Raw genomic sequence first — 27,705 nt, 5'->3', positions numbered from 1 at the left:
CAGTCCACCTGCTGCCTGCACTTGAAAATGACCGGTTCCTCTTCTTACATCCGACTGCTCTGCAATTTTTGCTTCTGACACTTTCATTTCCTTCTCTCCTATAATTTTACCAACTCATTCGGCAACGCTCTTCCGTGTCCTTTTACCAGGAACGCAAGTGGCAGGGTGCGGGAGCGATTTCTTCATTAAGTGCACTAGCAGGTAAAAGGGAACACCTCTTCCCTCCCCCCCCAAAAAAAACTTGGCAGGAGATTTGGGATCTTTGTGTGAGCTTATGTAGAAATGCAAGGCTATGCCTTAAAGGATTAATTTCACAAACCTTTAAATTGCAGTTTAATTTGAAAACTAATTCAGGCCCATAATTGGCTTTCTGTTCAAATCGCTGAGGCTAAAAGATTTAAATTCTTAATATCCAGATGACTTTCAAGTATCTCGCCCCATCTGTGCATTAGTCCACAGTTTTAATCTCTCAGGGGGATCTCCGCCGGCAGAGGAATAAAATAAATAAATAAACAACAGGGGAACTAATAGAATAATCTCCTCTCTTTTTTGTTTTTGTTTTGTTTTTTTGGCTTCTTTAAAAAAAACACCGTTCCTGGCATTCTGCAGAATATTTATTTTTATGAGATTTCTCCAATTTAATTTGCTACATGTAGATCTCACTCCCAGCTATTTAATTTTTTAAAAGGGACATCAATAACAAGAAGAAGACTGTGGAAGGGAGGCGGGGTGGGGGGGAAGCAGAGCTACTGCCGTGGCGCCGAGTTAGAGAAGGCAAAAAATGATTTTAATTACAACATTCTTCACATAAGCAATAACACCAGAAACGCTCGTCTCCTTTGGAGGTTTGCCCTCAGTGCTTCGAAGCACACACTCACAAACACTCCAAGCCTTGTCTCAAATGAAGGAAACCAGAGTTGATTGCTGTCTTTGAGTCAGCATTGTAAGCTCTGGCTGGCAGTTGCTCTCAAAGGTTTCAGATACAGGTCTTTGCTCAACCCTACCTGGAAACTCCAGAAGATAGAATCTGGGCCTTTCTGCATGCAGAATAGGCCACTGAACCACAACCCTTTCCTTGCAACAACAACAACAACAACAATAATAATAATAATAATAATAATAATAATAATAATTTATTTATATGCCACCCTTCCCGGTTCAAAAAACTGGGCTCAGGGTGGCTAACAACAAATTTAAAACACTTAATTGATGCAACAAAAAAAACAGCATAAAACGTGAATAACAATAAATTCAGAATTAAAAAATCAATTTAGGAGGGAAATCCATGCAATAAACATTAGATGATCACCAGGGCTAGCTGGCTAAATTAGTCCTATTTGGGCAAGCGAGGAGACCAGGGGAGAATTAGCTGTGGGATAAAAAGGGAGGGGGAGGGATGGAAGGGGAATAAAAGATTAAACTGAGTTTAAATTGAAAGCCAGGTGGAATAGCTCTGTCTTACAGGCCCTGCGGAAAGAGGTTAAATCCTGCAGGGCCCTGGTCTCATGGGACATAGCATTCCACCAGGTCGGAGCCATCACTGAGAAGGCCCTGGCCCTGGTGGAGGATAATCTGACTTCCTTAGGGCCCAGGACATCTGACTGTTATGGGGCCCTACAGTCACCCCTGATGTCCTCATTGACTTGCCGTACAATGGAGGCCATGTGGCTTTGCCAGCATGCATGAGGCTTGTTCTGAAGATACAGATTGTGCTTTGCCATGAGTCGTTATTACAGTCCAGTCCTTCTCCTGCAATGCCTGCATGGTTAATTAGTTATGATTATCAACCTCCACAAAACACGCAGAACACACATCCCAACAATGCGATCACAACTCGGCAGACTTCTGTACAAAAAGAAAAGGTTTGTTTGTTTTCTTAACCAAGCACTTAATTTTGTTAACATGAAAGGCATCACTTCAGTTGTTCACGACAGGGTTCGTCTTGCATTCTTCCCCAAAAAATCTCTTCAGGCCAGCTTGTTCTTTTTTATCCTCATTAAGGCATCTCACCGCACCTTTCATGAAGCTGATAATCTCCAGCAGTTAGGAAGTGACGTCCTTTATTAATTAGGTTAGCTGCTTGAAAGGTCAAAATCTGCCATTGATTACAACAAATAACAGTGAATGAGAATGGTTGGAGTTTCCAACTGGAGCTCGATCGTGCGTGGTGTCAAAAGGCTGCTACTGTTGTCTGCAAATTGTTGGTTGTGTTTTTTTAGATCCTGGGTTTGCAGCAGATCTGGTTTGGGGATCCCTGCTAGGGCAACAAGACAGCTGGTCTAACTTGTCAGAGGGAAAATCTAAGAAGGGAGTTGGGTGCAAGAAGGCCCCAGGCCTCCATCTCCAAAATAGCCAGCCCCTGCCTTCCATTGCCACAGATGCTGCTGTTTGTTCATGTTCTGGCTTTGCCTTTGGCATTGGCATCTGGGAAGACAGATGTTGCCACTTAGGGGTCAGATATGACAGAGGCGTCGCCAACTCCTATCTTGGAATATATCAACATTTCTTTATCACATACACAGCCCAACAAGACAATGACAATAATCCACCAACAGCATACAAATCAATATGGCTAACCTGATCCAAAACACCCACCCACCCCACTCACACACGAAAACAAAGATCACCACAGCCAATCACAAAGAAACAATCACACCCTAGGCCAACCCCAACCTCTCTCACCACCAAAGGAACACAAATGAACAGCACGAGCAACGCTGACACCAAACCCTACATACATTAAGCAAAATAGAAACATCGCCACCCGACCCCCCCATCTCCCCCCCCCCCAATGTCTCAACAAATGAAACTGATTTGTAAAAATGTTACATGGAAAAAAATACGAGAGACATTACACATACTTCTGTAAAACAAGAAAATCTTTAATTAAAAAAAAATGTAAAAATAAACACCGAAAAACAAAACAAAACATTTCAGAATTCAATTTCTGGGTGCCCCTGGAGATTCAGATTCTAATCTTTTGCATTTCTCTTGCATGTCTCACAGTTTGTGGGCAAACACAAAAGGTCACTTTCCCTTTTCACACATTCAGGGAAAGTGCGCAGCGGCCCTTGGGATGGTGCCCACTGACCTATTCTCCAAGCAACCATGAGTGTTATCCCAATTCTCACCCTCTTCATGTGGTCACTGAACACCTGGAAAGGACTTCAGCCACCGTTACTAAATGCTGCCAGTGCAGCATGCAGCTGAAATGCTCTCAGTCTTCCCTGCTGCCCTCGTGGCCAGCAAAGGATAGTGGCTGCTGAGGAACATTCATAGCAGTGGAGCACTGCAAAATATATCTTACAGGGAAGGCAAAGCTTCAAGCAAGGAAATGTGTGGGGTATACATATGGAGGGGATGTGGGTGGCGCTGTGGGGACGTGGGTGGTGCTGTGGGTTAAACCACAGAGGCTAGAACTTGCTGATCAGAAGGTCGGCAGTTGCCACGGGGTGAGCTCCCGTTGCTTGGTCCCTGCTCCTGGCAACGTAGCAGTTTGAAAGCACATCAAAGTGCAAGTAGATAAATAGGTACCGCTCCGGCAGGAAGGTAAACAGTGTTTCCGTGTGCTGCGCTGGTTCGCCAGAAGCGGCTTAGTCATGCTGGCCACATGACCCGGAAGCTATACGCCGGCTCCCTCGCCCAATAAAGCGAGATCAGCGCCACAACCCCAGAGTCAGTCACGACTGGACCTAATGGTCAGGGGTCCCCTTACCCTTTACCTTTATACATATGGAAGGGCCAACACTCACTGGTGATGCTTTGCCTGCAAAGGGTCTCAGGTCTTCCACATTTCCTTCTAGGACCTGAAACCCTGCAGAGCAACTGCTGGTCAGTTTAGGTCAGGCATAGTCAACACAGTGCCTTTCAGACATTTTTGACTACAACTCCCATCATTCCTGGCTATTGGCTATGCTGGCTGGGGCTGATGGGTTTTGTAGTCCACAACATCTGGAGTGCACCATATTGGCTACCCCTGGGATAGGCAATACTGAGCTAGATGGACCAATTCCCTATCCTCCTAGCTCCTGGTGCTGAAGCTTTTTGTATTTACAAAAGTTCTTTTCAACTCATTGCCTCTGCAGAAGAATGGAAGGCATTTCATTCATTTTCTTGCCTTACGCATGACTTTTTAAAATTCTTGATGATTGCTGTTACTTGTTATTTGGGCAGCCCCGTTCCCATTCTTTTTTCTTGACGTCTTTTCAGACAAGGATATGAATTGCTATTATTTGGTTTCCTCTGCTCGCGCCATACCTTGTCAACCATATATGTGTAATCGTATCTAAATGTAGATACAGATGTTTTCATTCTGTGCACCCAGATTGCAACCAAGGGGCCAGGAGATTATAAGGGGAACAACATGATGCACAGCAAGGTATAAAAGCCCGCAGGGATATTATTAAGTTTAAATTGCAAAGCAAGAGAGAGAAAAGCAGTGCCTTTTCTATTAAAAGCATTTGTTGAGGTTATTTTGTATACCTTATAGAAGAGGGTAGGGAAGCTTTCTTCCAGCCAAGGGCCACATGGTCTCGTGGACAACCTTCTGAGGGCCGTATGCTAGCAGTACGCAGGTCCAACAGCCAATGTGGATGGAGCAATGGATTGCTCTTGCCTTTGCACAGTTCCCTAGGCTGCATTTCAGTCACACACACACTGGCAGGGGAACGGGGGAGCGGAGGGGCGCACCGCCCCTGGCACCATTGGGGAGGGGGCCACCATTGTGGCTGCCCCCTGGACAAGCGCCGCGCTCCCCCCCCCCACTGCGCTGGGTGCCACGCCCCCATAGTGCCACGCCCCCAGGACACATGCCATGCCCCCGCTGGCAGCGCACCACGGCCCCCAGAATGCACACCAGCCACACCCCTGCCTGCTCTCCACCCCCGGTGCCAGACCATGCAGCTTCACCACGGCACACACAAGTCAGATGTTCCTACACACACACAAAGATAGAGAGAGTTCTCAAACCAGTCAAGGAAGAGGTATTACTATAGCCAGGCAAATGCACTCAAAGGGGGGCAGTGCCAGATTAAACCCTGTGGAGACCCCGAGGAAGTCAAAATATTGGTGGGGGGGGTCCTTACAAATTATCTCCTAATATGTTTTTGAAAGCTTCATATCTGGAGGTTCCTTGTACACGCTCTCTAGTGGAATAACATTGATCTAAGAAAGCTTGATTGTAATTGTCTTTCAAGATCAAATCAATAGTATTTCAATCCGTTTTCGCAGGGCCCCTAAGAGGCGTGGGGCCCATCAGCTGGTGCCTGCTCTGCCTATTTGGTAATCCGGCGCTGAAAGTGGGGCATGGATGGGGTTCCCCTGCCCCAGTCTCACAGACGCTACTGCAGTGTTAATTCAAGTCAGACTCCTTGGCACACGTCCTAGTGCGGAGACCTATTTCTGTAACAATCAGCATCAAGTGAGAGCAAAAGACAAGACAAGCTCAATCAGGCCAGTAGTCTAATCCAGCATCTTGCTTCCCATCATGATCAGTAAGATGCCTCTAGGAAGCCCATGAGGAAGAGGAGAAGGCCATAGGCATCCCCTCTTGTGGTTCCCCAACAAATGGTATCTAGTGGTACATACTTCCCCTAAATGTGGAGACTCCATATAATCATCATGGGTGAAAGCAATGGGTAAAGCTATTTGAGGGCTTCCATGTAAAAGAATATGAGTAATGCATCCCCCATGCCAGTGGGAATTCTGGAACCACGGGGGGGGGGTATTCCCTCCTGGTCAATAAATCACTTCCTTTGCAGTTCAGGAGGGATGAGGCAATCTATCCATTTCCATTTCTCTGTTTCTCAGTTTTGTCAGTCTTACATTCAATTCTTCACATTGCTACATCAGGCTGTGAATTCTTGTCAGGGGTCCTTGTGAAAACTGATGGTTATTTTAATGCGAATTTCTCCTCATCTGATATATGAAATTTTGCCTGATATACAAGCATTTTGACAAGCACCCTTCACTTATATAATGCATTTCTGCAGGCTTCTTTCACTAACATGCATTTGGGGCACTTTTCACCCTAATACACACAGTTGATTGTATATTACATGCCTGGCGAACTGCAGTGCAAAATTCAGAGACATGCGAATTTTTGAAGGGTTCTTGTGTTTCGGTTTGCATGTTGATTCGGAAAGGGCAAATTAGGTAGGTTCATTTTAAAATGCGAACTGAATCAAATTGCTCCCTACCCCCACCCCCCAATCCCTACTCTGAGCAAATCTGGAAAACTTCCTTGCGGATAGTGAGAGACAACTCAGATAACAACCCTCAACTTTCGCCTCCCCTCCCTCTTGCAATATGGTAGGTTTGTGAAAATGTGTGGGGAAAGCAGAGAGGAGGAAAACAGAACTAACGAAAGATCTGGCACTGAGCCACTCAAAGCTAAATCACAAGTGGAAGTGGATATGCATATGGCTTTTTTCTGCTGGAACTTTCTAGAAATCAGTTCTGGCACCTTTCAGGTGGGTGCCATTGCCATTTGAAGAGAACAAGGAAGGTGTTCATGGTAAGTTCTGGCACCTCTTTTTCTGAAAAATAGCACTGGATACGAGAACATTGTAGAGTTGGAAAAGGTTCCAAAAATGGCAACCAAAATGATCAAAGTGATTGCCCCATGGACTGCCCCATGTAGAAAGTTTGCAGTGTTTGAAACAATTAGCTTATAATAAGAGGTGACATGGTAGAAGTTTATATAATTTTGCATGGCATGGAGAGAGAGAAAAGGTTTTCTCCCTTGCTCATAACTCATAGACAAGCAATGAAGCTGAATGCTGGAGGATTCAAGACACTCAAGACACACGGCCTAGGACCCTCGTACCTACGGGACCACCTCTCCTGATATACCCCACAGAGGACCTGATGGTCCATAAATAGCAACACCCTAGAGGTCCTGGGCCCTAAGGAAGTCAGATTAGCCTCAACCAGAGCCAGGGCCTTTTCAACACTGTCTCCAGCCTGGTGGAATGCTCTGTCTCATGAGACCAGGGCCCTGTAAGACAGAGTTGTTCTGCCTGGCGTTAGCTTGGAATCAGCTTGATCCTCTTCCCCTCTTTCCTTTCTCCTTTTGTGATGGAACTCCTATTTGGGGACTCCCCTGGCTTTTTTCTGGCCCACGTAGGACCAGTCTGGATAGTTGGCCTTGGTGAAGATTTGACATTTTCATCCCCAAAAAGTTTTTGATTTGAGTTTCTACTGAAATGAGGCTGCATTTTAATATTGAACTTTAATCTTGTTTTTAAATTGTATTTTAATCAATTGTTTTTATACCTGGTGTTAGCCGCCCTGAGCCCGGTCTTGGCTGGGGAGGGCGGGGTATAAATAAAAATTATTATTATTATTATTATTATTATTATTATTATTATTATTATTATTAAACAAAGCACTTCTTCACACAGATGTATAGGATTCACTTCCATAGGAAGCAGTAATGGCCACCAACTTGTAAAAGAGTATTGGGAAATTATCTATAATGAATTGAAAAAAAATGTTTAAAGGTACTCCCCCCCCAAAAAAAAAATCTTTCTGTTGGGGATAATTCAGACTAAAATTCCCAGGTGTCAAAACAGATTATTTATGTATGCTACTACTGCGGCCCATGTTTTGTTAGCCCCAAATTGGAAAACGAGTGAGGTCCCAGCCAAAGAAGAATGGCAACTTAAGTTGACAGAATATGCACAACTTGCAGACTTAACATATAGAATCAGAGAATTTAAAGAAGATTGGAAAACATTTATTGAATATATGGGAAATAATTGTGTATATCTGAAAACGCTGGCAGCATTAAGATAAATTCAACAGTGTACATAAGTGTTGATGGATGCAATAATGGAATACTGAATGGTATCGTTTTTGTAAAATATGCAGGGATTTATGATATGTAAAATGAACCATGGAAAGAGAAAAAGGGAAGTCATTGATATTTTAAGGATGTAAAATAAATACCGCATTTTTCTGTGTATAAGATGAGGGTTTTTTATTTTAAAATTAGGCTGAAAAATTGGGGTTGTCTTATACACGGGTAGTGGAGAGCTGGGATGGGTGATTGGTGGATGCAGCGAGCAGGAGATTGCCAGCAATATTTTTGTGGGTGATTGATGGGTGCGGGAAAGTCCGTTGGCTATTGGCTGCTGCAGCAATTGGGCAGGCGATTGGTGCTTGTCTTTGGCGAACGTGCAGATGATTGGTTGCTTCGCCGATGTGCGTGTGAGTGGCTGCTGTGGTCCTGTGGGTGAGCGATTTTCGGCAACCCCTCTTCCCCCAAAAAAGCTGAACAACTCCAGACAATCTCCCCCCATTTTCTCTATTTTTAGTCCCCCAAAAGATATACACCGGGGCACGTTATACATGGAAGAATACGGTATTTTAAATTGCAAAACAGAAAATGTAAATATATATATATATATATATATATATATATATATATATATATACACACCGTATTTTTTGCTCCATAAGACACACGTTTTTTCCTTCTAAAAAGTAAGGGGAAATGTCTGTGCACCTTATGGAGCGAATGTGTGGGCCCTGGAGCCGAATTGCCCAGAGGCGAAAAGCAGATTGTGCTTTTTTTTTTTTAAGAAAGAGGGAAGGAGGTGTTGAAACAAAGCCGCTGAGCAGCTGATCGGCAAGCGATCGGGAGGGAGATGAGGGACTCTAGCAATAAAGGAGGCTGCCTGGGAGGGGGAGATAAAAGCGCATCAGATCACATAGCATGTCCATGGCTACAGCCTGCACCCAAAAAATCACGCATCCACTGTTTCGTGGGGCCGCAGTGGTGCAAAAACGTGGTTGCAAAGCACAGATCCACATGGATTCTCAGGATTTTTACATTGGGCTAACCCCAAACTCACCGTCAAATCACATATCATGTCTGTAGCCACAGCATAAACCACAAAAATCATACATCCACTGTTTCGTTCAGAATACTTTTTTCTTCTTTTCCTCCTCCAAAAACTAGGTACGTCTTATGGTCAGGTGTGTCTTATGGAACGAACAATACGATATATAGATAGAGATAGATAGATGATAGATAGATAGATGGAAAAAATATCATGGCAGATAAGGCTATCAATGACTACTAGCCAGGATGACTATGGTCTACCTTCATGGTGAAAGGCAGTAATGTTTCTGAAGACCAGTTGCTGGAAATCATGAATGACCAGTTGCTGGAAATCATGACCCTCTTTTGCATGGGTCCTGCTTGCAGGTTTCCCACAGGGATACGATTGGCCACTGTGAGACCTGGAGGCTGCTCTAGATGGGCCATTGAGCTGATCCACCAGGCTCTTCTTATGACCTTAGGACTCAGGGATTGCTGAACTAAAGGAGTTCATTTCAGAACCCATTACATACTTGTGAAGCTCCTCTCCCACACTCAACTTCTGTCCTTTCCCCTCAAATGCTCATAAGCACACTATCCGTTCCACAAAACATCACATATTCAGGAGGAAAAATTGCCAGAAGGGAAACTTTCCATCAACTGAAAGACATTATTAGCTCAGGTTAATGAAGATCTAATATAATATGGCTGTTACTACATGTCTGCCCATAATGATTGAATTTTTTTTTTCTATGGGGGAATGATTAAATTAACTATCGTGTAGTTCGGAAATTAGACCGAAAAGGTTAACCAACCTTTAATGATTTGGCAATAATAAGAATTTATAAACAGAAACTGTAAGGTGCAGCTCAGTAAAGAATAATTATCACTGTTTTATGTTTAGATCACAGCACTAGACAAAGTGTTGTTGGGGAAAGGTTGTACATTGCTTGGAGGCATAAAGAGCAAAGTGGAAGGGTTTTTAGACGAGGGTTTGGCCTCTTGATAAATGCCCCATTACCTCTCTGTTTTAACATGCATTAAGTCTAACTAATGAACATCAATCTTGCTTTAACCTAGCTTGGTATAATGGCAATTCTAATGCAGCTATAAAAATAAAGCTTTTGGGTGATAGCTGTTCAAAGAGTTTAGAACTTCAGAGGCGGTCATAATTCCACACTGCATGCCCTTGGGTCTTCCTTCCATTTTGGACACATAATTTTTGGCAATTAACTTACATTAATGACGAAAATGACAAGCATTCTGTGGGTCAGGCACAGCCCTGCTTCGCCAGGGCTGCTGGCCAAGGAAGGAGCTGTGGTTGTGAAACTATCACAGCCATCCAGAATTAGCCTTTGTCCTTATTCCAGAAATTAATATTGTCCTTATTCCATAAATTAATATTGTGCAGCTTGAAGCACCTGGAAGTACAAGGATGGACTCCTTTTGGAATAAATCATTTTCTAAACAGAAAAATGTTATTCAAACTTTTACCTGAAGAACTTTCTTCATAACAGAATTAAAATTAAAACGATACATCCAAAACATTCATACCATAGGTAGGCAAACTAAGGCCTGGGGGGCGGATCCGGCCCAATCGCCTTCTAAATCTGGCCCACGGATGGTCTGGGAATCAGTGTGTTTTTACCTGAGTAGAATGTGTCCTTTTATTTAAAATGCATCTCTGGGTTATTTGTGGGGCATAGGAATTTGTTCATTTCCCCCTCCCCCCAAATGTAGTCCCGGCCCCCCCACAAGGTCTGAGGGACAGTGGACCGGCCCCCTGCTGAAAAGGTTTGCTGACTTCTGATTCATACAATGTTTGTGCTGTCCAGCACAGGCTCAGCATTTTAGAAGAGATGAAATAATCCCCTAGGTCCTGTTCACGTGTACTTTGGACAAGGCAGGTGTCCCCCATCTTATATCTGTGCAGCTGGTTCTTCTCGCCTAAGTGTAAAGCTGACATTTGTCCCTATTTAAATCCATTTTGTTGGTTTTGGCCCAGTTCTCCGATTTATTAAGGTAATCTTGAATCTTGATTTTGTGTTCTGCCTACTTCAAAAGGTCATTGTGTGGATAAAAGCCCGGGGGAATGACAAAGCATTCCTCCTGATCTGGAATAATAATAATAATAATAATAATAATAATAATAATAGGAATCAATGCTAGATACATCAAATGTGGCTTTCAGCCACACAGGAGAGGCAACAGTCAACCAGGAAACCTTTTCAGCTCATCAACCAGAGCTTTGGCAGTTCTCATATTGGTGGGAAATGTCAAGAGGCAAACACTGATCAAGACCAACCCATTTAGAAAGAAAAAGAAATGTTTGCCCGTTACCCCCTTGAATTCAAGAAGGTCATTTATCACTTGAGTGATAAAGGTCCTCTCAGGAAGAGCACTTAGACTTCGGAAACGGCATGTGCACTGACACAATAAAATACACATGTGTGCAGTTGTCGCACATCCTAATCCACTCTTGAGTTGCAAGCCAGGAGCATTGCCCCAAATAGGGATTTTGTCATGCTTGAAGTGGCTTTCGGTACATCCGGTGTAAATCTAGACGAATGCAAATGCAGAACATTTCTTTAATTTTTTTTTAAAGTGTTGCTCTTTCATCACAAAGGTTGGAGAGGTGCCAAAGGAGGTGCCAGAATGAGAATATCAAACCTAGGCTTGTAGTGCCTGGAGCGGCGAAGTATTAAAAGTGGCACTGAAAGAGTTGTAGGAAGGAGGAGTGAACAGAGCAGGGGGAAAGAGTGAGTGTGGGGTGGAATAAAAACAGAGAGGGGCACAAGTCCCTTCCCGATACATCAAAGGATAGTGGAGCAAGATAAATGGCTCCCCATCCAGGGCATATGGATACTAGAATAAAGAAGGAGCCCTCACTAGGAATGGGGAAGAAATCTGATTCCGTTCACATTTAAAGGCAAGCCTACTTAATTCACCCTTCAAAATTTGTGCTTCTCCGAATTTTTCAGTGCACTTCTCCATCCAACTAATGTACACAAGCATGCATAAGGTAAAGGTAAAGGTACCCCTGCCCGTACGGGCCAGTCTTGACAGACTCTAGGGTTGTGCGCCCATCTCACTCAAGAGGCCGAGGGCCAGCGCTGTCCAGAGACACTTCCAGGTCACGTGGCCAGCGTGACATCGCTGCTCTGGCAAGCCAGAGCCGCACACGGAAACACCGTTTACCTTCCCGCTAGTAAGCGTTCCCTATTTATCTACTTGCCCGCGGGGGTGCTTTCGAACTGCTAGGTTGGCAGGCGCTGGGACCGAGCAACGGGAGCGCACCCCACCGCAGGGATTCGAACTGCCGACCTTTCGATCGGCAAGCCCTAGGCGCTGAGGCTTTTACCCCCACAAGCATGCATACCAGAGGCTAAATTTCACCATAAAATACCTATACTGGTGAAATTAAAGTACCAAACTGATAAACATGGGAAATTCATTTGCAAAATGGGTAAAGTTAAAGGACCCCTGATATTTAAGTCCCGTCGTGAACAGCTCTGGGGTCTCGCTTTACTGGCCGAGGGAGCCGACGTTTGTCCGCAGACAGTTTTTCTGGGTCATGTGGCCAGCATAACTAAGCCGCTTCTTGCGAAACCAGAGCAGTGCACGGAAACGCCTTTACCTTCCCGCTGGAGCAGTACCTATTTATCTACTTGCACTTTGGCGTGCTTTCGAACTGCTAGGTTGGCAAGAGTTGGGATCGAGCAATGGGAGCTTACCCCGTTGCGGAGATTCGAACCGCCGACCTTCCGGTCAGCAAGCCCTAGGCTCAGTGGTTTGGACCACAGCACCACCCTTGCAAAATGTGTGCTTTGGTCAAAAACCACATGCTAAAATATTTCCATTAGGAGAAATTCACATTACAAAATGCTGATCAGTGGGGGGAGGGGGGGGCAAACTAATATGGAGAGCTGAACTGAAGATTGGAAAAATGAGAAACCGAGAGAACCCGAAATGGACAGATTCATCCATCCCTATTCCTGATATATCAAATTATGAGAGGAATAAGGAAAGCAGTGGCAGGTGGTTAGATAGAATGATCACAGTGCTCCCCTCTCCTGCACGTAGGAGAGGATTAAACCAGTAGGAGTGCTGAGGAAATCTCAGTTTCAATAGACTGCAAAAGTTGATAGAGAACTAGTGAGTGGTCCTTGCAGCTGTGTCTTAAGATGCCATTGCCCATGTTACTTAAATGGGGTGTGCTTTGTTCCTAAGTACTTAAATAAGCCATGGTGGAAGTGCATGGTGCTTTGTATAGGAAGCTGGGTGACAAAGAAGTTTTCGTCCAAGCATAAAAATTGGGTAGTGGGGAGATGTGTGTGTGTGAGAGAGAGCATTTACCTTGGGACAAAGCATCCATTTATCAGGGAAAGGACAAATGGGAGTACATAATAGTGTAAGAAGAGCTCTGTCTAGTTAGTCCAGCACCCTGCTCTCAAAGTGGCTGACCATGTGATTATGGGATGTTGCAATGCTCCGCAGCTGGTATTCAGAGACATATTGCTTCCAAAAGTGATGCTAGAGCATAGCCATCACACCTACAGGTCATCGATGGCCTTATCCTCTGTGAAAATCCCTGCCCTGCTAAGATGTCCAAGATTATTATTATTATTGTAATTTAGATTTTATCAAAGATTTTTTGTGATACAAAACAAACAAATAAACAAGGGAAAGTACATATAGCATCCTCACTTTCAATTCGTAGAGTCATTTTTCACAGCTCATTTACATTCGGTTTGAGACACTATTGTCATAGACATTGGGGAAATTGAGAGGGGAGAGGGAGGGTTGGGGGTGATGACCTTTGCATAGTGTTTGTGCGGGGTTTTGTGTCAGCGTCTCGCGTGCAGGTCCTTTATTTATGTAGTTATTTGTTTTTATTGTCATTGTGAGAGATTGCAAGGTCCAACGCTTGGTTTGTACTTGGTTCTCTGTCCAACTGGGTTAACCCCATGAGCCCCAAGTACAAAGAAGGCTCCATAAACAGTCCTATGTGAGATGGGGAGATGTGGTCACCTCTGATCCTGGATTTTGAGTACCATTAAGGGCTGCAAAGGGATGCGGGTGGCGCTGTGGGTCAAAGCATCAGCGCCTAGGGCTTGCCAATCGAAAGGTCGGTGGTTCGAATTCCCGCGGCGGGGTGCGCTCCAGCTGTTCGGTCCCAGCGCCTGCCAACCTAGCAGTTCAAAAGCACCCCTGGGTGCAAGTAGATAAATAGGGACCGCTTACTAGCGGGAAGGTAAACGGCGTTTCCGTGTGCGGCTCTGGCTCGCCAGAGCAGCGATGTCACACTGGCCACGTGACCCGGAAGTGTCTTCGGACAGCGCTGGCCCTTGGCCTCTTTGAGTGAGATGGGCGCACAACGCTAGAGTCTGTCAAGACTGGCCCGTACGGGCAGGGGTACCTTTACCTTAAGGGCTGCAAAGTGAGCAAAACTGATACATGCAGCACAATTGACTATTGTGCCCGTGCGTGTTCGTTTCAGTGAGCCTTGTGCAAAATAACTGCTCAGTGTATTATGTCCCTTATCAACTATAGCAGGCACGCCCAACAGGTAGATTGTGATTTACCGGCAGATCACTGGACGTCTGTGGTAGATCACTGGAAGATCACTGGCTCCCCCCAAAGAAGCTCAGCAAGTTTGGGTCTCCTAAAAGAAACTTTGATCTCAACCCCCCAAAACAGGGCTTTCCCTTAAAAAGCTCAACAACTTTGAACCCCCCAAAAGGGGGTAGATCACTGCCAGTCTTTAACTCTGTGAGTACATCACAGTCTCTTGGGAGTTGACCACCCCTGAACTATAGCATATGAGCTGGGGGGGCGGTCCTTCCAGGCAACAGACTATCTTGGAAGGTTCTGCCAACTCAAACCCTGAAGCTTTCATCTCCAGCTTCTTTGTGGCTTGTTCCTTTCAGTGCACTCCAGTACGATAGCATTCCCTACGTGATTCAGCCCAGGGATGTTTGATGATTTCAGCTGCTTTCAGCCTGCAACCTTGCTGCCTCTGTAAATTTCTGGGAGATAAGTTAAGTACTTTTTTTGTGTGTGCTCAGGAAAGTACTCCAGGTTAATGCAGCAGCTCTGCCTGCCATCTCCATTGATATACTTGTGTGAATACCATCTTTTTTGTTGTGGTGGTGGTTGCTAAAGGTTAAATGGACGCTCCACTAGTGAGCCACGTTTCCAAGCACTGCCAAAAATGCCGCCCCACTTTCACAACCCCTGTGGAAGTGGGGCAGCATTTTGTTAGACGCAGCAATGCTTCTGAATACCAGTTGCTGGTGTTCACTCTCCTGCGCGAAGAGTGCTCTTCTTCTCAAATCCTGCTTGCAGGTTTCCAACAAGCATCTTGTTGGCCACTGTGAGAACAGGATGCTGGGCTAGGTGGACCATTGGCCTGATCCAGCAAGCCTCTTCTTATGTCAATGTTTTCAAGAGGGAGGAATTTGTTTGCTTTTTCATGGCTCCCTGGAAGGGGATTACTTTCATGAGCAATAGCAATGGCAGAAGTTTTCTCTGTGTGTCCTCTTCTCTTTTTTGGTAAGGCCCAGGACCCAAATTTTTATAGCCCTCTAGCAGCTACAGTGCCTCATTTACCAGAAGTAATGTATTTAGTGTTAACTCCAGAAGTGCATACTTGATTCTGACCAGACTAAGCCTCCTGATGTATATTGTGCTTCAAAGACCAAGATGGCAATTTGCAATTCAATAGCCTCCCATGTGATTTAAGGTTAAACATTCACGTGTTGGCTAGCAGAGAACAACAGCAGTTAACCAACAATTAACATCGGTTAATCAACCAATCTAGGTGCTTAGAGAGCTCTTCTTGATCTTCTTTAGCTTCTACGGAATCTTCCAGTTAAACCCTTTCATCAACACACACAGGCATACTGCATTTCAGATGGTGATTGATTCTATTGTCATTTCTACCTTGTGTGAAGGAACCTACGTGATGACAGTGACGGCCAACGATGCAGACGACGTCACTACAGCCAATGGGATGGTGAGGTACCGGATCGTGACGCAAACCCCTCAGAGCCCATCGCAGAACATGTTCACCATTAACAGCGAGACTGGAGACATCGTCACAGTGGCTGCTGGGCTTGACAGAGAGGTAAGAGTTCAATGGGAAGCAGAATAAGCATGCATGATGGCTTCTCATCACTGGGGCGGGGGCCCTTGCCTCCATCCCAGTGCAACACCTCCAACGCTTGCCTTGGTACCCAAGTAGGAGACCCAAGTAGCAGCTCCAACAAGCCTAGGCACCTCTTACCCTAACTTAAGTTTATTTCAGTTAGGGCAATTTATCTGAACTAAATATTCAGCTGCATCTGGGAACCCCTAATGTGCCTCTGAGTTGAAGCAGAGGGGACATTTGCAGAGGAGAATCAGTGGGCGGGAGAGGGTCTCTTAACCCTTCCTCCCTTGCACTGCTTTCCCTCCTGCAACTCCCCTCCCAGCCACTTTCCGCTTTTGGTATGACAAATGTGTATCCATAACCCCAGTTCCAGTGTGGGTGAGGAAGATATGGGTGTGATGCTGCAGAGAGGAAATGACTGGTAGGGGATGGGTTAAACACATCCTCCCCTCTGCTGCATCTCCACCATACGCATGGACCATTAGATCTCAATCTAAAGTCTTTCTGGGACGCGGGTGGCACTGTGGGTTAAACCACAGAGCCTAGGGCTTTCCGATCAGAAGGTCGGCGGTTCAAATCCCCGTGATGGGGTGAGCTCTCGTTGCTTGGTCTCATTGCTCCTGCCAACCTAGCAGTTCGAAAGCACATCAAAGTGCAAGTAGATAAATAGGTCCCACTCCGGTGGGAAGGTAAACGGTGTTTCCATGTGCTGCTCTGGTTCACCAGAAGCGCCTTAGTCATGCTGACCCGGACTTAGTCACATGACCCGGAAGCTGTACGCTGGCTCCCTCGGCCAGTAAAGCGAGATGAGCGCCGCAACCCCAGAGTCGTCCGCGACTGTACCTAATGGTCAGGGGTCCCTTTACCTAAAGTCTTTCTGTGAGTCCCTACTTTGAGGGAGGTTCAGAGGCTGATGACAGATTCAAGGGCCTTTTCAGTTGCAGCTCCAGATTTGCGGGATGTTCTCCCCAGTGAGTTCTGCCAGGCACCTTCCCTGACATCTTTTCTGTGCCGGTTAAAACCTACCTTTCCTCTAGGCTTTTGATCAACTATGATGGTGTCGTTTGCTATAAATGTGCCGCCAAACCTTTATGATGTTGTTGCTTGAGGGAAGCAGGGCTGCTTTGTGTATTTTTCTATGAATCACATGCGTTTTTGCATAAATAGATTTATATAGTATTATTATTTTATTATTATAATTTATATCCTGCCCTCAATCAAAAGATCTCAGGGCCGTTCACAGAATAAGAGTGGTTTGCAGAGTAATATATTTTTAGTTGTGCTTATGTTTTTAAATGGGTTGTGAGTCACAGCTAGTGACTGGCAAGTTTCATAAATAGTGAAGATGACAAAATAATGGTGTTGATGATGGTCACGAACCCCCTCCCCTCTTTTGCAGCATAGAGCTATAGCTCCAGACATGTACTGACTATGCCAAACATGCTTTTCCTGCTTGAAAGTGAAGGGTCAGAGAGATCAGGAGGAGAATCTGCCTCTTCTGGCACTGACTGCAGTAACTTTCAGAGTCCTGCCTCCTTCTTTGAAAGCCATGGATCTAAAGTGCCAAAATCTAATGTGCAGGGAGATGCCAGTCTTCCCATCCTTGCAAGCTGCCTCAAAGTCTCCAAGTTCCCAAAGAGAGGCAGCTGCCTAAACTCTTGCTCTCCCACCCTCCCTGCTTTTTCCTTTCTCCGCTCCCGCCCTCCCCACACCACTGTTTCTGTCTGTTTCTTTCAAACACCTCGGGCTGCCTTTTTCTGCTCGGAGGCTGCATAAAGGCTTTAAGGATTCCGGGCTGCTTTGACACATCCCCGCCAAGCCTCAGAGCGGAAATCCTTGAACGCCGCCTCTGAGCAGGAGGAAGGTGGCCACTGGTGAATTCAGAGAACTTGAGGGAAACATTGACAGCCAGTCAGCAGCCAGCAGTGGGGGACCTGATGGGCCGTCAAAAAGATTTGGAAAGAGAAAAGAGGAGGGGTGCCAGGTGGAGCTGGCATGGAGCTCTCTGGCTCGCCTGAAGCAGACTTGTCAGCTACAATTGACCCTTAGGCAGCAGAATCGGCTCGCGTTGGGTAAGTCAGTTGGGTAGGTGGAGAATGTTAAAGAGGCTGCGAGTGTTAGAGACTGAACAGAGCCTGAGAAAAATTGCTTCCATTGGCTTCATCCCCAGACAGGGCAATTGAACAAAGAAGGTCGTAGCACAGTGGAAGACCTGCTTTGCAAACAGAAGGTCCCTGGTACAACCCTAGGCATCTGCAGGTTAGGGCTGCCTGAACTCCTGGAAAGCTGCTGCCAGTCCGTGTAGGCAAAGCTGAGCCAGATAGACCAATGATTTGACCTGACCAAGTACAAGGCAGCTTCCTATGGTAGTAGGAGGCTTACTGTCACTACTTGGAACAGCAGCCACAGAAAAGCTGAAGGTGTTGCTCTTCGTTTAGCAAGGCTCAGGGACAACATTTGCCTTCCAGCAGAACATTATTCTGGTCAATGGCTTTGAACAGATTGATTAATTGCAGGTTAGAAGCTGCAGAATCTGTTGCATATTCTCCATTTCCCCAAGAGGTGAGAGCTCCCAGTGGACAGCATGGCTGTTTCCTTTGCACAAGAAAGGAAACAGGCACCTATATGTGCACAGGCACCCATATGTACAGTGGTACCTCGGGTTACATACGCTTCAGGTTACAGACTCCGCTAACCCAGAAGTAGTACCTCGGGTTAAGAACTTTGCTTCAGGATGAGAACAGAAATTGTGCTCCGGCGGCCCGGCGGCAGCAGGAGGCCCCATTAGCTAAAGTGGTGCTTCAGGTTAAGCAGAGTTTCAGTTTAAGAACGGACCTCCGGAATGAATTAAGTACTTAACCCAAGGTACCACTGTACACAGGAGCATTTCACCACCACTTATGGTCTCCCCGATATGGTTCATTCATCACCTGGGACCCTTCTCTGATTGCCTGGGCCTCAGGGGGCAAAGCTGGTGTCAACTTGGGGTAGGACATTTTCTGTTGTGGCGTCCACCTTCTGGAATGCCTTGCTGCTCAAGATCCATCAGGCCCCAGATGGTTGAAGAAGATCTCGTTCTGTGTTATCTTTGTGCTGATGTAATTTGTTGAACACGTTGGGCATTGTTAGCTTACTAATTTGAAGTGATATCTGTGAGTTGGGCATTATCTTTTCTTTATTCTGCTTTTGCTACTGGCTGGTGATATAGTCGCTTTGCTTTGGAGAAATAGGTGGGATAGAATTTTTATGTGTAAATAAGGAATGAATGATGGCACCGCCTAATACAGTGGTCTACATTATCTGCTCTAACTGGAGATTCCAGAAATTGAATCTGAGACCTTCTGCAAGCAAAGCATCTGTTCAACCATTGAGCAATAGGCATGCTTACATGCTAGAGCAGGGGTTGGCAAACTTTATCAGCAGGGAGCTGGCCCACTGTCCCTCAGACCTTGTGGGGGGCTGGACTATATTGGGGGGGGGATGAACAAATTCCTATGCCCCACAAATAACCCAGAGATGCATTTTAAGTAAAAGGACACATTCTACTCATGTAAAAACATGCTGATTCCCAGACTGTCCGCGGGCTGGATTTAGAAGGCGATTGGGCTGGATCCGGCTCCCAGGCCTTAGTTTGCCTACCCATGTGGTAGAGCCTCAGAGAGCAATGTGATCAGTACGCCGCCAGTACTAGCTAACTCTAGCTAGAAGCTTTCTCTCTTCCGACCTCCTTGCCTTTTTAAAAAAAAACTCTCTGCTCTTCATTACCTCCTATCTCTCTTTCCCAAATGGAAACACGAGCCCATTCTCCCTTCCTTCAGATGGAGAAATGCCACCTTCTTTAAACCCTGATGGGTATCCCATTCAAACTCACAGAGAGATCCCCAGCTGTCAAGAGGCCATCTTGCAGCAATTACCTCCCATTGATGAAACATCACTAGAGCATCCTTTGCTATCAACGGCCTGCCTATCAATAGCGGGACGGGGGCTAGGGGCTCATGGCTGAACCAGCATTCAGTTTCAAATACTGCCATGCCGTTTGCAAAACTGAATAAAGTCCGGCCCATACCATGGTTGGAAAAAACACTTTAACCCCTTGAAATATTACCCTTGTCTTCAGTAAGTAAAGATAGAAAAAGCCACCCAAACTGCAGAAGAAGGAGAGAAGCATCATATGGATTACTGATGGATTTAAAGCTATATTACCTGGTTCCCATTAATGAGGCTATAGATATAGTGACAGAGCCATGTGTCCATTCACTCATTATGACTGCACTTAATTGAATGGATCCCCAAAGAAGATAGTGATAATTGGACTATAGTTCTTAAAAAATATATTAAAGGGAGCTGGTTTCGCAGCAGCCTGCTTTAAGCTCCGTCCTCGCACGACAGCCTAAAATGCCATAGCTGGATGAAAGGTTGTCATTTCCATTGAGCTAATGAAGGGATTGTTAGGCAAGTAGGTAGTTTGTAGTTGAGGATGTTCAGATGATATTTCATCAATGGGAGATTCAAAGGTGCATTGAAATAAACAGGCGAGTGTAAAAGAAAAAAATTAAGAGGTTGAAAGCAAATGTTGCTGCTGAAACATGTAAAGGGCAAAGGAGGAGAAAGTAGTTTGTTAAGGAATGTTTCAAGATTAAAGAGGAAATGTCAGGCACTGGCAAGCAATATATGGATTAGCAAGAAAAATGCACAGCCAGGAGAAAGAGGGACAGAGGAGTGTTATTAGACATTTTGGTGGAAGGGAATTTTTAGAGCTGTTGCAGAAGGCATACAGAAATATACTAGGAGTGTGCAGATGCCCTGAGATTTGCACCATATCTGTGTCTGTGCATTTTTAAAACATTCCAGTCTGCTTCTGAGTCACACTGTGGTTTCTGCACTTCAGTCTGTGTTTGGGGTTCCAAGTTGCTCTGTATAAAATGAGGCAAATCTATTTATTTTTTAACAAATCTACAGGCACAGGAGCTCTTCCAGAGGGAATTAAGGTTGCCAAATTGTAGACGAAGAGGTCTAAGGGACTTTTTGTATGTGACGTAAAAAATGATTGTCTTTCTTCCGTAATCTCTTGTGGGTGAGGGGAGCTGAAGTCTGTAGCTTTCTGACTTAAAAATAATCAAGAGGTGGCCAAGTGGTTTTTATTCTTATTGTTGTTATTGTTTACGTTTACAGCTTCGTATCGGCCCCTTTTCTCCCTGGTAATTGGGTTGTATCCACAGTAGTCTTTGAAAACAAACAAACCCAGACCCTCCACTGCTGTGCTTTAACAGACAAACAAAACACATTTCAGAGCTCCACATGCAACATTTCCAACAGCTTTCCTTCTTGCCAAGCCCATGGACCTCAATTAAAAAAGAGAGAGATATAGAATGGCATTGCAGTGGCCGGCTCCACCATGATTTCCATCCATTGAAATTGAAGCTATTTCTTTAAATAGTTGTTTAAACATAGGGAGCCTTTTCTTTGGAGTGAAACTAAGCTACCTCCCTCTCATATGCAGATACACCCTGTGTATAAAGGTAGGGTTTCTGATCACACTAACATAAGCAAAGGTTGCTGGATCAAGCCAATGGCATCCTGTTCTCACAGTGACTGACCAGATTGCCATGGGAATCTGTATGCTGCTGGAAGGACTGTATATTACAACTGTGTGTATCCTATGACAGCATCTTAAAAAGCAGAGACATCACTTTGCCGACAAAGGTCCATATAGTAAAAGCTATGGTTTTCCCAGGAGTGATGTATGGAAATGAGAGCTGGACCATAAAAAAGGCTAATTGCTGAAGAATTGATGCTTTTGAATTATGGTGCTGGAGGAGACTCTTGAGATCAAACCGATCCATTCTTAAGGAAATCAGCCCTGACTCCTCACTGGAAGGACAGATCCTGAAACTGAGGCTCCAATACTTTGGCCACTTCATGAGAAGAGAAGACTCCCTGGAAAAGACCCTGATGTTGGGAAAGATGGAGGGCACAAGGAGAAGGGGACGACAGAGGACGAGATGGTTTGATAGTGTTCTCGAAGCTACCAGCATGAGTTTGACCAAACTGTGGGAGGCAGTGGAAGACAGGAATGCCTGGCGTGCTCTGATCCATGGGGTTATGAAGAGTCAGACACGACTAAACAACAACAACAACAACATGTATCCTATAAGCCGTGGAACTGCATTATACTGTCAGTAAAGGACCTGACCCGACCCAAACTATCTGGTGTTTTTCTGTTCCATTGACACCTTCTGCTGGCATGTCGAATGGGCACTCTGCACACGCCCCAACACTGTAATTCGGGGGGGGGGGTAAACTACCATTCCCAGGATTATTTGGAGAAAGTCATGTGCTTCAAACATACTTCAAATGTACATGCTTGCATACACAGCCTTGGCATTATCGCACCATCAGGTCCTCCTGTTTCACAATCCAGCAAAGAAAAAGTTATCTTAAAAAGAAGCTGTGCAGAATAAACCACAGATGGTGTCATCCCACCTAGGGTTGCAAAGGCAGCACAGCTTGCTCGGGCGAGATTATTCTTCACACCACTGATACTGACAAACAAAGGGATCTGTGTGGGCTTTCTTTGGAGGGATTATGTGACTTCCAGGAACGACACATGTTAAATTGGTGCACCTGAGCCATGAAACAACTGCAGGGAAGAGAAGCTTCTCAGCTGACTCCCTGAAACAGATGATATCCTTGGTCTTCTTTGTCATGCTATCCTGCAGCTTATGGAGTAAGGAGATATTTCAGATTACTTCATGACAGGAGGAAGGCTGTGAGCTGGGGGTGTGATACAGGACTTGCAGCACAGAGAGCAGATGAAGAAGGATGGACATCTCGTGGTCATCTATGCTTTGATGGGGTGGTAGAGCACCTGCTCCGCATGCAGAAGGTCCCAGGCTCAACTCCCTCCATCTCCAACTAGAGCTGACAGAAATCCTTGATTGAAACTCTTGGACAGCATCTGCCAGTCAGTTCAGATCATGGACCAATTGTCTGACTTGGTATAGGGTTCCCAGCACAGCACAACACATGCCTTGTGTGTTGAGATAGACCATCTTTCAAGTTCTCCTTATGGCAAACTATCACCACATTACTATTAACTGAATGACTACCCCTTATTAAATGATTGGGGAAACACCCGATGAGTTTCTTGTGCCACCACTTTAATTGTATCTGAGAGTTTGAATGTCTTTGGTGGCACTGAAGAGGACCACAGTGATCACCCAAGGTCAAAGGTTGGAGATGGGTGGAAAGCCCAATGGCAGAGAACATGCTTTACATGCACAAGGTCCCAGATTCAATCCCTGGAATTACCAGGTAGGACTGTGGATTTCCCCTGTCTGAAGCCCTATAGACCCGCTGCCAGTGAATGTGGTCAATACTGACCTAGATGAGCCTATGGTCATAGAATCATAGAATTGTAGAGTTGGAAGGGACCCTGAGGATCATCTAGTCCAACCCCCTGCAATGCAGGAAGATGGAGCTGTCCCATATGGGGATTGAACCTTCAGCCCTGGCGTTATCATCACCACACTCTAACCAACTGAGCTTTCAATCTGATTCAATATTAAGCCATCTTCCTGGGTTCCTAACTAGGGATGAGCCAATCGGTCAGTTTTGATTTCTCTCAGGTTCTCATTTTTTCAGTCTTAAACTTAAACTTAAGCAGTCTTCAGTTCTTCACTTTGGTTTGAGGTTTTTTTTAAAAAAATAAAATAAAAAAGTACTCCTGAAAATTCATCAGTGCAATTCATAAGTGCAATTTTCTCCTGATATACACATTTTTGCAAAGCAATTGTCCCTAATGTATTTTGTATGTCATTCTCACTAATGCATGCATTTTTCTACATATTATTTGGCTGGAGAATTGCATTCGGAAATTTGGAGAAGTGTGAATTTCAAAGGATGGCTGTGTTTCGGTTTTCAACTTGTTTCGGAAAGTTTGAATGTTGTCTTTAAATGCGAACTGAATTGAATTTCTGTCCCATCCATAGTTCCTACCAACAGCTGAGATACTGATAGCATTTCCCAGCATTCTTGGATACAACTGCACTGATCTGTCTTGCGGCTGGGTATATTTCTCTGCAGCCTTGTAAAGCTTCATCCGGTCTACAGCAAAGGCGATCCAGCCCTCTGGAGAGCTTGAACTAAATATTTTATAAAAGAGGACTTTGAGCACATAAAAAGTGGAGGGAGGGAGGACACAGAGAGAAGGGAAAGCAGAGAAAGCGACTGCATTTCCATGCGTATTGCTGGCATGGCAATAAATGTTGAGACTTCTCAAATGCTACCAGGACTTATTTGAGATAATAAGTATTTCAGCTCTGTGTCGCTTGTAGCAGGAATGGCACTCACTTTCCCCCAATCTTCTTTAAACACATAGTCTTTACTAGCACATTCATCTCCTCTTAAAAACCGAAGAGTCAGAGGCTTTTGAATCTCTTCGTATGGAATTTCCCTAGTAAAATTCTTCCAAAAATTACTGGAGCAGGGTCGCGCATAGCGCTTTTAAAAAATGCATGAACCCCCAGCTCTGTGATTACCGCTGCTTGGCTCTCAGAAACTGCAGCACTCTGAGATTGGGTTTCTCCACCAAGTGAAAGATAAAAGGGAGAGCTTTCTGGCAGAAGAGTTAGTGGCTTATTTAGTTATGAATGTGGTGGGGGAGGGAACTGAACATTTCTTCATCATATTTCCTTTTCCCACATACACTGGTGGAAGGAACCAATAATGCTAGAACAAAGTTTTGTACAAAATCAGATAATCTAGTTCATTGTAGGGGTTTGGACACGCTCACTCATTTTAGCTTTTATTATTAACAAAATCCCAACGTTCCAACGAGACGGGTTGGGTATAATCTTCCTCGTGCTGTTTAAATGAAAAGCATTTCCAGGGCATCTTACAAATCCTAACAATAATATGGGCTCATTTAGGAGGAAAGGTGGGGATTAAATTTAAGAAAATAAAATAAATGATAATGAATAGTAATATTTAAAAATATGAAAACAAGCCAGGATGATGTTCCGTGGGGAGTTAGATGACTTTGCATCATAGCAAGTCTTATCTCACACTTTCCCATCGCTTTCCATATTGCAAATATTCAAGTCTTTGGGGAAAACAGGTTTCTTGTGCAAATCAACTTTAACTGTGCAACCAAGAATTTGACAGTATGCGAGTGAATCCCAATTCCAAATAGTGACAGTCCGAATGTGGCAAAGCCAGAATAAATAGCATCATAAAAACCACAAAGCATCAAAACTGTTCCCACTGCAGATTAAAAGCTTGGAAGAATAAATAGGACCCCACTTGGAGCCAAAAGGACATAAATGAGAGTGCCAGGCAAGACTCCATCGCGAGGACTATAGGTTGTGTGCCATAACTAAACTAACTCTCCCTAGTCACCACCTGTCTCACTTTAGACAATGGAGGCATCTGGAGGATGCTCAAACTGTAAATTGATGGAGATCTTGTGACCCTCCATATCTTGTGGGACTCCAACTGGTACCAGCCCCAGCCATCAGGGATGATAGGAGTTGTAGACCAACAATATTTGGAGGAGATCAGGTACCCCAACCCTGGAGTATGGGAGCAGGTAATCCTCTAAGTACATCAGGTCTCAGACTTTGGACTTGGGACTCTTGATTCACTGCAGTGCAGCTGATCATTCCAACTAGGCATTTTGCTCATGGGCTTCACCATCCCTTGACCCTGGCCCTGCAGTTGATCTCTACTAGAAATCCCCTCTGCAACAAATTCCTTCCATGCTTCCTTTAAGCTGGGAAGAGAAGGATGAAATACTGATTTGGGAGTATCAGACCAAGGTGGCAGTAACACTTCTGAATGCAAGTTGCTAGAAACCACAGAAGGTGAGAGTGCTCTTCCACTTGGATCCTACGTGCGAGTTTCCCAAAGGCATCTGGTTGGCCACTGTGAGAACCAGATATTGGCCTAGATGGACCATTGACCTGATACAGCAGGCCTCTTCTTACGTTCATCTATTTTGCTGGTGGTTATTTTTGGCTGTTGCCATTTCCCCATCAGTTCCCTTTCCTTCTGGTTTTTTGCCCGTCTAAAGATTTACCCTCATCTTCAAGCAGGCATGTTGCACCATCTGCTGCAGAATTTCTCCAGAAAGACCTTGATGTGCAACCAAGTTACATATCTGTGACTTCCCACAGTGTGCAGGTTGTCTCTTGTCAAATGAGAACAAATGGCTATAAGGAAAATGACACCTTTGTTGCAAGGCGGCCTTGCGTTTATTTTTATTTCGGGTTTTATTATTTCCATCCTTGGTTGTGGGAGGGGAGAGAGAGAGAGAGAGAAATCATGAAGAAGCAAGAGAGAAGGGACAAAGATGCTCTGCTCTTACATGCTTGCCCCATGAAGTAAGGGAAATGATCATTGGATTTCAGTATGTGTTCCAGCGGAGAAATGAACAATTCAGAGACCACAAGAGCTTGTTCTCCATTTCCCCACAAAAAATAGGTCCTGGTCCATGAGGAGATATGAATTGACCCTTTCCTCTCCTTTTCGTGAGTTGTTCCACGTGGCTTATTTGCTGCTTATTTGTCCTGCCCCTTTCCAAGAGATTTGTGAAGTTGAACATTCATTGCATATAATGAACTGCAAACCTCTAGGAACGGCATTCATTTCTATGGCATTATCGCTGCTAGCTTTTAACTCTGCGGGCCTGTGCAATAAAAACATAAATACAAAGGTTTTATATGTTAATAAGCTTGGGTATCATTACTAAAATAATCAAACGGTTGAAATTATTCTACTAGGAAATTGTCCCTATTTCTGCAGCAACATTTCCTGTCAAAGGAAACAGCTGATTAGCGCTAAACCGAATTTAGCCAGCCATAGATTTAAACTGTTGGCTGGAAGCTGGTGTTAGTGCGAGAAGTGTATAAAATAATCTCACCTCGCTCCATTTTGATTTTGTCATTATGTGCAACCATGACCTTTAATAGCACATTAGTGTCGTGTATAATGTCACTCATTAGCAAAAGGAGTTTCTTTGTGTAACCCAAGCTAATACTCTTAGAAATGTGCTCTGCACCTTCTGGTGAATTAATTGCCGTAATACAAGGACGTGAGGGGTTTGTGGAGGGAGGAGACAGAAGCAGCTTTAAACACACACACACACATACACACACACACACACACGCATACACTATTTAGTCTTGCAGAATGGCATCCACCACACTTCTGTGTGCAGCAGCTCATTCCGTTTTCCCAATGTTTTCCTAACTGTTAATTTCTGCATCATATTTGAGCTTTTGCACAACATAAAAGCCACTTCCGGGAAAATAGCAAGTTTAGTGCTCATTTCCATGTTCTTTGCTTCCAGGGGTGGAAATCCATTTGCAAATAACATGGAAATGAGCACTAAACTTGCACTGTATTCCAGTGTATTTCTGGAACTGGCTTTTAAGTTGTGTGGAAGCTCAGATATAATGCAGAAATTAACAGTTAGGGAAACGCCAGGAAAATGGAATCCACTGATGTATGAATGCAGAAATAGCCTCTATTTTTTTGCTCACTATGCCTGCTGAATCACGGGCCCTGTTTTTGCCTTGGGAAGAATGGGGGATGCCGTAGTAATATTTAGCGAGGGTGAGTTGCTAGCAACACTCTTCAAGGTTTAGCTCTCTCCTCAGGATTCCTAGAAATGAAAGCAGATACATTTATTTGTTGGCTTGAAATATTTCTACTCAACTTCTCC

General features: G+C 44.7%; 1 protein-coding gene and 1 long non-coding RNA gene across 9 annotated transcripts in view; one reads left to right on the top strand and one right to left on the bottom strand.

Moving 5' to 3' along the window:
- LOC310680777 overlaps nt 1–27,705 on the bottom strand; it is a 446,371-nt gene that overhangs the window by 271,925 nt on the left and 146,741 nt on the right. The gene's annotated exons all lie outside the window — the stretch shown is intronic.
- The window catches only part of CDH4 (cadherin 4), an 811,352-nt gene that overhangs the window by 664,466 nt on the left and 119,181 nt on the right, over nt 1–27,705 (top strand). For all 8 annotated transcript variants that reach the window (XM_083447288.1, XM_083447293.1, XM_083447292.1 and 5 more), the window contains one exon: nt 15,784–15,956. In XM_083447288.1, coding sequence (XP_083303414.1) covers nt 15,784–15,956 — 173 coding nt within the window. The remainder of the gene's footprint in view (nt 1–15,783; nt 15,957–27,705) is intronic.

This window comes from Podarcis tiliguerta, assembly GCF_965153285.1.
Source record: "Podarcis tiliguerta genome assembly, chromosome: 6".
Taxonomy (NCBI): domain Eukaryota; kingdom Metazoa; phylum Chordata; class Lepidosauria; order Squamata; family Lacertidae; genus Podarcis; species Podarcis tiliguerta.
The sequence above is the reverse complement of the archived record's forward strand: the minus strand, read 5'-3'. Positions and strand labels throughout refer to the sequence as shown.